Here is a 9,886-nt window from a genome sequence, read left to right on the forward strand (position 1 = left end):
GAATGTACCTACGAACGGGCGACAGGCCTCAGGCGAAGCCGATCGGGACCCAGAGATTTCAGAACCCGTTAAAATGAATCCCCCCCCTGACTGCGATTTGCTGCAGCCTTATTCGAGGATGTGGCGGGATGGACGGATGGGGGCTTCAGGCGTCGCTGGGTGGACGAAAGCACGCTAAAAGGGCAGCGATTGGTACACTGCGAGGTAAGGTAGGCCGGGAGTACGTGTCTGCGCAATGCGTTGCCTGGAGTCGCCAGTGCGGTACTTCCTGGATACCTCGGGCTTCGGCCGGAGGTGTATCTTCTTTTGCCTGGCGGGCAAAGTTCGCGAGTAATGCGATGCACGCGTCCTTACAGTCGACGTGGTTATTTGTCGCTGTGAGAGGGGAAACTGAGGAATGAGGGGATAACTAGACTCTCGGTAGGAAACATTGGTGCATGAAACGAAGAACGAGCGTCCTTATGCCTTTACGTGGTGAGGGGCGAGAGACTCCGGGCCTGTCAGGATCACGGTGCGGTGTTGATTAAGAAGTCAATGTGACAGGGGTAGGTGGAGTGTGATAGTGAAGGGGAAGGGGAAAGGGAAGGGGAAGTTGGCCAGTGATGGTGGTGACAAGCGCGCAGATGGCAACGTGAACGGGAGGCCTGGGCGTACAGTACAGGACTGACTTGAGGAAGAAGCAAGCGCTCTGCTTTACATCTGACCCCCTCGAATCTGTAGACAAGAAAGAGCCCATTTGCCTACCCAGGTCCCAGGGCCACTGCCATCGCGCCTTGCCTTGCCTGACTGACGGACGGACCTGCCTTGAACCGTCACTTGTCACCTCGCGTCCTCCCGTCCTCTGGACCGTCCTCTGAAGAAGGAACGTCTGACGAGAAGAAAATGGAGGGGGCTGAACGCTGGAACAAGGCGGCAGAAGGAACAATCTGCCATACCTACTCCAGGTAGGTACCTTATTACATGTACCTAGGCAAGAAGGCAGGCACTACCGCCAGCGCGTTGCTGGACTGGACGGGACGTGACGTGACGTGACGTGACGGCACAAGCATCGTTGGGGGGAGAGACGGAAAGGGCGGCCTGATGCCTGGACTGACGCAGTTGGCAGCAAGTAACAAGAAACGAGAAGGGGACGGAATGGAAGGAAGCAAGGGTCCTGGCCCCAAACCCCCGGTGCTGTCCCCTTGCTTATGCATGGAAATGCACAAGTCCAGTGGTGAGTGTTTGTAAAAGTGGGGCAATGGGACAGCATAAACCTTGCATAATCTCGCTCGGTGCCACGTCAAAGCTGGCGCGCTACATGTATGTGGCGTGGCTGCATGTACCTCTCGAGGCGATCCGTTCTTCTAGCCCGTCGATAGAACTGGGCTTTCCCCAGTACCTGCGAGGTATCCCAGGCTTGAGTTGGCTTTCCACCTTCAATCCAATCCCTGCACCGAATAGATCATCGAGCCCCCAAGAAGCTCAAGCGAGGCTGGCCAGCGATGGCAATGACGAGCCCTGAGTCCGCGTGCCCAAAGGCAAATGGAGCTGGCCAAGCTATCAGTTGGACAGCAATGAGCAGTTAGTTACCTGGCGTTAGAGGCTTTCGCCTGTTTCGACGTTTTGCTTTTACTCAGCGCCCGGGTCGAATGCCCAGGTTCATTAGGGCCCAGCACTCAGCTCCTCATCCCCAGGCACTAACTCAGGAACACGGCAGGATTCGGCGCCATCCCCTTCCGTCCGGTCCCTGCCTGCTGCTCGCTGGGCTTGGCCGCACAGCAACAGGCAGGAGAAGTACCTGATCGGCACAAAAAAGGCCATGAGACGGGATGACTGGGCGGGACGATGGCCCAAGAGTCGATCAAGTTCGACAATCGGGGGCGGACTTGCGATTTCAATTGGACTTCATCTCTTCTTCCACAAGTGTACTCCGGGCTGATTGCTTCTCGTCTCTCGCAGATGCCTGGGACAGTCCGCACTTTACCCCGAGGGCCCTGTCTCTCTGTCTATATGGAAGATGTCTTGGCGGGCGACTCGATTGCAATGCACTGTGTGTGCAGAATGCCAACCCACGATGGTGCTCGACGAACATGGCAGACGCCGCCCGCTCATGATGAAACAACACCAGAGCCTGCCGCAAAAGAAAGAGGAGGGGAAAGGGGGCGTGCTCAGACGCCAACCGCACGCTTCTAGCTTCAACCTCCATTGAGACCTTTGCCGATTCGACGCCCCCAACAGGTTCACGGCGCGCTCTGAGACTTGGATGAATCCTCCGTCATCACTCGGCCGGTTCAACGTGACTCGTACGTGACCCACGCCACACCATCCGCACTGGAATGTTGCTTCAATTTTCCATCGACCTGTCCGAGGCCACTCTGATGACACACTGGTCCTCAATCAACCCTCTCGCATGTTGCAGCACTCTTGCAAGAGAAGAGGAAAATTCTGGTAGAGGCGAGCCTGCTAGGAAACCGTTGGTACCGACCGAACTGGTGGGCGCAACTGCCCGAGATCAGATGGACTGGATCGATCCTGTTGGCGGCCCTTGAAGCCCCGTTTGCCGACCGCACACCACGGAAGAAACACTGGGGGCGCATGCAAGTTCCCGCAGTCAGTAGCATCACTGGGACGGGTCAGCGTGCTGGGAGCTGGAAGCCCTGTCCACCTACGTGTACCTTACCTTGGGGGCCAGATCCAAGGGGTGCATCAGGGGGCTTCCTTTGTGCCAGTGTGGCAACGCAACCATCGCAACCTGTCCACTTCCTTTCCCTGGGTCTTCCGATGCCAATTGGCAGCCTCTTTTGCCTTCCGCCTCTACTGCTGCTCCTCGTGTTCCGAAGCGATGAGCCCAGTCGGACGCCGCCCACCCTACGGCGTCCCCCAGCACTCGAGACGAATCTCGACACTATTGCTAATGGACGCGCGATACCCCGAATGTCCATCACACCCGAGACGGCCCCAGAGGCACCGCGCTATCGCGCGCCGGATCGTCCCCGACTTGTCCTGCTGGAATGACAACCATGGGTCTGTGGGACTCACTTGTTCAGACTATGCTGACCAAGGTTGGCGCACAGGGGCAAATGGGCACCGGCTGCGGGCTCGAGCCGCCCTCCCGTTCCTCTTCACCCCACCTGGCGCACCGCTGATCTCAAACAAGCTCTTGTTGCTCACCCCAGCTCCCCAATGGGAAAGGGAGCTTCCGCAGCTTGCCAGACGTTTCATAGAAACCAGGCTTGATAGCCTCTGCTTCGTAACCCCTCGCTGACATTTGTCCATGGCCCCGCCAACAGGGACCCTCTGTCAGAAAGTCTCGACGCATCCATGTCGGGAAGCATGAATTGCGATATTGCTAGCGCGGCTTGGGCAAATAGCTGTCGAACAATAGCGTGAGGCCAAGTCCCACCAAAGTCATGACCCAAACGTAAGGTTCCAGAATTCAGGGTCCTTTCGACGGTCATCGCCGTCCGATCCCGCGGCATGGCTGGAGATCAGCGAGGGGGCTTCACTCGCAACCCACGTCGGGGTGTAGGAAATGCCGCCTCAGTACTTCCGCAGGCTGATCCGGGGCTGCTGGATAGCGGCAACCGGCGTGAGCAAGGTTTGACAGCCGTCTAGCTCATGGTCGCAGGCTGGACGGTCGCAGGCTGGACGGTCGCCCGAGCTGCGTCTTGGCATGGACGTTCCTGCATCCCCGCGTGCGACCTACAGGGAGTTTTCCGAACTTGGGCCTTGGTGATCTTCGTCATGTGATGTTGTCTTGTTCGTGTCGGTCGAACTGTGAGAATCGCCATTTGTTCACTTGCTCTGTCTCGGTGCTCTGTCTCGGTGAATTGGGCGGGCAGTGTCCAGCTTTGGTGTGTCGAGCGAACGAGGTGTCTATCGAGGTGTGTGCATCACTCACTGCCTTATGTCGCACTGGCAATCCGACCAACCAACCTTCGATACGAGGTATCCCTGTACACTGATGTCCTGTTCCGCAAAGTGTCTGCAATCTGATACCTCTCGACTAGAATAATGTGAGGCGTGAGGTTTTCACATCATGACGCAGGCGTCAGTGTTATGCAGAGAGCATCTTGTTGGTTGGCAGGCGTACCGACTACTTAGAGAGCTCAGGTTCGATCCCTCAGCGGCTCCGGCGGCCCGGTCGAGCGCGATCAAGATTGCCATGTTCCTGTTGGTGATGCCTCCACTATATTGTTTGGATGCACGTATGTCAGCCTCGTGACTGTGCGAACCCGAAGCGAGGCCGAATGAGAACGACGGGCGTGCTCCTGGAGTACTCCAACGGAAGGAGCTACGTCACTCGGAGCGGTGAGTGAACGCAATATCAGTGGTGAGTTCTGAGCGGTTCGGATTCCGACACATCACATCGTGACTTCCGATGCTGTCTTTCACCGTGCTCGCATGTCCGTGTGGTTTTCGGTGAGCCATTTTGAGTCAAATGTCATGTTTTGCCCTCGGATGACTTCAATCCTCGGCCAACATGTGTTCCCAACGCTGGATATGCCTGTATTGAGCGGCAGCAGGTGCTTTATATATTGGCAAAGCATACATATTGCCCTCAGTAGTGGTATGTCCTCGGCGCTGAAAGTGCCGAGTGAATCCTTATTGATCCTGAACTTCTGTTGAGCATGTGATTGAAGAGACCGCGAAGACAGCAGTCTATTCCAAATATCAATCTCTCAAACTAGGTGGCTCTGTGTTCGACCTCGTAACGATATCTGACGCACAGAGACGGTGGTGAGAGATCAAGGGAACTGGCAGTGGGTCTTCGAAAGTTCATGTTGTGTTGCTTTTCATACCTTTCCTACCATACCCCGAGGGCCTGAGAAGGGATTATTCGTGCGGAAAATCCCTTACTGAAATAATGTGTACGATCGAAACTCTATGGATATCAATGGAAAGACAAAGGCCAGTTAGCAACTGGGCGGGAAGGCACGTTTCTATCCATGTGCTCCTGCCCTGGGTGGTCAGTACATTCACTGTCTTAATCAGAATCAGAAGAGGCAGTTCCTTCCTTCCGAGGCCTTCTTAGGCAACATTGACTGCCGTTGTTCGAACCCATGATTCACCCGCCTGTCAATGCAACGACCTGGTACCTACATCAGGTATCTGACCCCACACGAATACTTAACGGACACCACACCTTCAACCTGTTGTTTCCAAAGACCACCGAATCTCGTTCTGGTCTCGCGCATCACCGATAAACTCGAACTACCGAGTCCTAGCCAAAACATCTCGCAGGCCTGCTATACCTCTCCCAGGCCACGGTATTGGACTCCGTGGACGACGTGGGCAAGATGACAAGAGGTAACAACTCTCAAAGTGGCCGGTATGTATATATCGTTGTGATCACGAAATACTTCCCGACATGTTTAATGGATCAACAGGTTCCCGGGAAACGGAAGCAATCCTACCCAGATGCAGAGGTCCGGTCCTACGTCGTGAGTATTCCTTGGCCAGAGACTGTGTGCGTACATCAGCTAATCAACTACTCGTATTGCAGATTTCGCTGTGATGTCGGCGGAGAATGGAAACCTCTCGATGGCTTTTCGAAGAGATTCCAGAAAATTTCTTTAAAGCCCAAATTTGATCCAGCCAGGAGCGGCATGATCTGCCGCGTTCACAGCGGCGAGCCTGCTCTCGAAGCCAAATGCAACGGACCATGCGGCCGAGTTCTCCCATTGAATTCGTTTTCCAAATCCAGTCGCTCCAAGGGAGTTCATGTAAGTCTAGTCTCGTTCTCGATGCCCATGAGTCTTTTATCTTACATGGGATATTTTTGCATAGCTCTGTATCCAGTGCCAAAGCTGGATCAGCACCCAAGATGCCGAGGACGGCAGAACCCCCATTGCTGCCCCATCTCATGAACGAGATTTCGACGAACAAATCAATGGCGTTCGCTTGCCTCTGGTCCCTGATCTCTATGCCGAGTATGCAGGCCTTGACGAAGACGACGACTACGATGAAGAGGTAGGCGAGCATGCGCGTTGGACCATACTCATAATCTAACAATCGCCTCAGCTCATCGGTCCTACAAGTGGCATGGCAGCGAATTCTTTCCGTTACGGACTATCGGAAGCGTCCTCATGTCTGGAAGATACGGCATCTGTCGCCGCAATCACTGCCAAAACGTCATCGCTCGAGTGTAGGGACCGGCTAGCACCCCCCCACCTCTGGAGCGGTCGAGCACGCGGTGGTGCTCCCAGTGATGGTAAAGGAATCTCCGCAGCAACAAGTGACTGGGTGCCTCCGCATCTGCGAGGTGCCCGGCCACTTTCGCCAAAGTTGGAAGATGCTCCTGCCGTGCCTGCCACTTACGATGCAGTTCATGACATGTCAAACACCCGCGACCAGTGGGCCCAAGGTGTTAAGGCCAGAGATCAAGTCAGTAGTCTCATGGCCTTCTCGGAAATGGGGCCGTCTAGACATCGAAACTCGGCCGCACTTCAGGAGAATTGTCCCTCGGACCAGTCAACAGCGTACTCTTCTAACGAGTATTACAAGTCCAAGAGAGACCTGAAGAACGCCCAATTCCCGGCTCAGCTCGGCCGGGTACTTCGCTCTGAAACTTCTATCGGGCCTCACAAACATAGAACCTCTTCGCCAAGTGCTGTCGGGCAGACATCCCGTAGAGACAAATGGGGAAAGGCAAGTGAGAGCAGACTCAAGGCTTCGGACCTACAGAGTATTTCGACAGCGACAACATTCAGACAGGAGCAGGCGAACCAGCCGATGTACAATGCCTGGGACCATACTGGAGCTCGCCACACGCGGCCCAGACCCCCTCCTTCCACAATTGATGGAACGGACTCGGTTTTCGAGGCCGTCGCAGCTCAGGAGTGCCCAACCCCGTTCATGGGTGGGTTTGCGAGGGGATTTGTGAGTTTGTCACCTTGGCCTTTTCCTTTTTGTGCTAACCAGATGTAGGCTGCGCAAAGAAACCTGAACGGCCAAGATGATTCTGATGATGATTTTCAGAATGCCTTGCGCACGATGAAACTTGCGGAGCAGAAGATCGTCTACAATTTTGACTGCGAGCACTCGGACGACGAAGATGTTATGTGATTTGGGATTTGAGAGTGGAAGGGAGCACGGCACATCATATGAGGCTCAGACGGTGACGGGTGAAGATGTGGCAGTTTAATGCCGAACACCGCCAGGCATGAGTGATTCTGACTGCGAAGGCCAACAGCCTCGAGTGATTTGCTAGCTATGAAGAACGACGACGGATCGTACCTGGATTGGAAGGGGAAATGAGACGGCGGCCAGTAGCAAAGCAAAGCATCCTTGATTGCACACGACAGCAGCATTGGCAATGTGATATAAGTGACTTGAATTGCAAAAACGCCACACTCCATGTACGAACATCGTCGTGACGATGCTCGAGAACCCCGTACAGCAGCTTCCGACGGCGCGTTGCCCTCTCCCAGCTATCCTATTCTTTTCTGTTGCCAATGACATCGCCGTGGCAGCCATCAGCGAGCGGCCCTTTCAGCTCCGGTCGTCCGGAGCGTTTCAATGCTCGAGATTGTAGTATTGGCGACCAATCAGGCCACCTTCAAATCTCCACCTGTAACCCTCGAGCCGCGAGGTTCTGTTCAGTGTAAAGTAGTCGTACGCACTTCCTCCCTCCCTCCGCCCGCGATAATCGGCAGTGTTGCTCCTTCTCTCCTCCCCCCATCGCCCCCCCCATTCCCCTTTACCCCCCTCCTGTTGTGATGCACTGTTTATGGTATAGAAGTGACATGATGTTTTCATGATGTAATGGAACCCCGGTGCAGGGATGTTAGCTGTCGCCCTCATCCCCCCCCCGCCCCCAGCCCAGCCCCTTGTAACCGTATGCGAGGTTCTAGGTAAAGAAGGAGATGCAATTGATTTTCTTCGACACCCGGATAAAAAAAAAGGGAACAAGCCTGGGATTCACCGCACAAGGCCGAAAAGCGCAAGGAATCATTGGTACAGCGTACGGGATGGTTGCTGCCGGGACGTTATGCGTCCTCCCTTTTGTAGCCAATCTAGGCGAGAGTGACCACGAGGGGAAGGGAGGCATTACAGCTCCGAGGCGTCGCTCCGAAAGTATCCAAAGTCGCCGCTGCTGGTGGAGGCGTCGCTGTGGCGGTTGAGCAGGTCCTGGGCGTCGCCGACCTGGCGGCGCTCGGTGATCTCCAGGTCCTTGAGCCTCTTGTGGATGCGGTACCGGGCGAGCAGCGGCAGCGTCAATCCTCGGGAGGCGGCGGAGGGGCGGCCGTCCCTCATGACTGCTGATTGCTATTGGAGGGGCTCCGAGGAGGAAGAGAGGCGGTTCAGGTGAAGGTAGACGTCTGTGCCGTATCTGTGGGAGTGTTAGCACTGACCTGATGCGGAAAGGGCGATGGAGGGAATGAGGGACGGAGAGGAGAGGAGAGAGAGAGAGAGAAGGTGAGGAGAAAGAGAAGAAGAGAAAAAAAAAACGAACCCCTCCATGCTGATCAGCTTAAGGTCACCACCAAAGTAGCGAGCGTAGAGACGCGAAATGGGCAGTCCGTAGCCGAAACCGGCCATGGGGGCCTTGAAGTCGTTCTTATCAAAGTCTGGGTCGAGGTTGGGCGTGCTGTCGACAGTGGTGTACATGTAGGTCCAGACGAGGGGGATGGCGCTGCGAGGGATGCCGCCGCCTTCGTCGGTGATCTTGATGGTGATATCCTCCTTGCCCTCGGCGACGATGACCTTTGTCACCGGGAACTCCTGCTTGTCCTGGCCGTGTGTCTCGACGACGGCACGCAGCGAGTTCTTGAGGGTCTCGAAAAGCATGTGCGAAAGATGTCCGGGGACGTACATAAAGTTGATGTTGGGGTTGCAGACGAGCTGAATCTTGGGGGCTTCGAAGAGGCCGTAGTGGTCCTCACAGACGAACCGGGCGTTCTCGATGGCCTCTTGCGCGAGATCCTGGATGTTGCATTTCGTGCAGATGATGCCGACGTAAGTGGGGTCGCGATGGTGGCTCTGGTCCGTCAGAGCAATGTGCTGGCCGATGAGCATGCGGATTCCGATTCGGGACATGTAGAAGCGATCTAGGAAAGACTGAATGTTGTGGTCGATTTGCATGCGCTGTCGCTTGCGCTTGTACTCGAGGATGCCCTGGGCCATGGTCGTCACGACACCATCGTGACGCCTCTTGATGTTGTGCAGCGTCTTGGCGAACCGTTCGTTGTACAGGCGAAGCTCGGCGGGCCAGTTGCCCGAGTCGTCGACCATGGCAAAGTATCTCCTCGCGGCGGCGGACGCCTTCTTGCCGTTGCCATTGCCGTTGCCGTTGCCGTTGGAGTGCGAGATGGAGCTGTACTGGCCGTCTTCGATGCTGGGGTTTCTCGTTGTCTCGGAGAGCATGGCGGATGTCCTGCCAAACTTTTTGCCGGGCTTCATGAGCCGTTCTCGCACTTCTTTGCCGAGATCGGGTCGCGCGAGAGTTGTGAGCTCCTAAAGGAAATGGAAGAGGCAAGTTAGTTTCTGGTTTCTCTCGGTTTTTTTTTTCTTGGGATCGGGCCAGCGCAGCATACCTCGAACGACTGCGCGTACCAGTCATGAACCTTTCGGACCGACGGCATCTCGTTGAGGCCATCGGGCAGCTCGTCGAGTTCTTGCACACGATGGGCGAGGCGAATGGGGAGTTCCTCCGCTAGGAACTGCGAGGCGCGGAAGAGGGTACCTGCATGCGACGGACCAGTGATCAGCAAGGAGCGACGGCTGAGAAGGTGTTGTGGGTGGGGGAGGGGAGAGCTGCGAGGCGCATGAGGCTCGGGACAGACGCACCGGTGGAGGGCTTCTCGCCAAATTGGACCATCTGGCGCAAGCTGACGCCGGTAGCAGGAAAGCTGGCATAGTGCTTGATGGTGTTCATCAACCCCTCGGTCTTCTTCCACGACAT

General features: G+C 55.7%; 2 protein-coding genes across 2 annotated transcripts; one reads left to right on the forward strand and one right to left on the reverse strand.

Annotated features, from left to right (window-relative positions):
* Positions 1-5,279: 5,279 nt before the first annotated feature.
* VDAG_06936 (uncharacterized protein) lies at positions 5,280-7,047 on the forward strand (the record flags this gene model as incomplete). Its single annotated transcript, XM_009655841.1, has 6 exons — positions 5,280-5,311; positions 5,370-5,423; positions 5,486-5,705; positions 5,770-5,952; positions 6,004-6,861; positions 6,961-7,047. 6 exons carry the CDS (start codon positions 5,280-5,282, stop codon positions 7,045-7,047), a joined length of 1,434 nt encoding a protein of 477 aa, XP_009654136.1.
* A 984-nt stretch (positions 7,048-8,031) lies between these two features.
* On the reverse strand, positions 8,032-9,886 carry VDAG_06937 (kinase; the record flags this gene model as incomplete). Its single annotated transcript, XM_009655842.1, has 4 exons — positions 8,032-8,161; positions 8,438-9,438; positions 9,519-9,667; positions 9,772-9,886. 4 exons carry the CDS (start codon positions 9,884-9,886, stop codon positions 8,032-8,034), a joined length of 1,395 nt encoding a protein of 464 aa, XP_009654137.1.

Source organism: Verticillium dahliae, genomic scaffold (genome assembly GCF_000150675.1).
Source record: "Verticillium dahliae VdLs.17 supercont1.15 genomic scaffold, whole genome shotgun sequence".
Taxonomy (NCBI): domain Eukaryota; kingdom Fungi; phylum Ascomycota; class Sordariomycetes; order Glomerellales; family Plectosphaerellaceae; genus Verticillium; species Verticillium dahliae.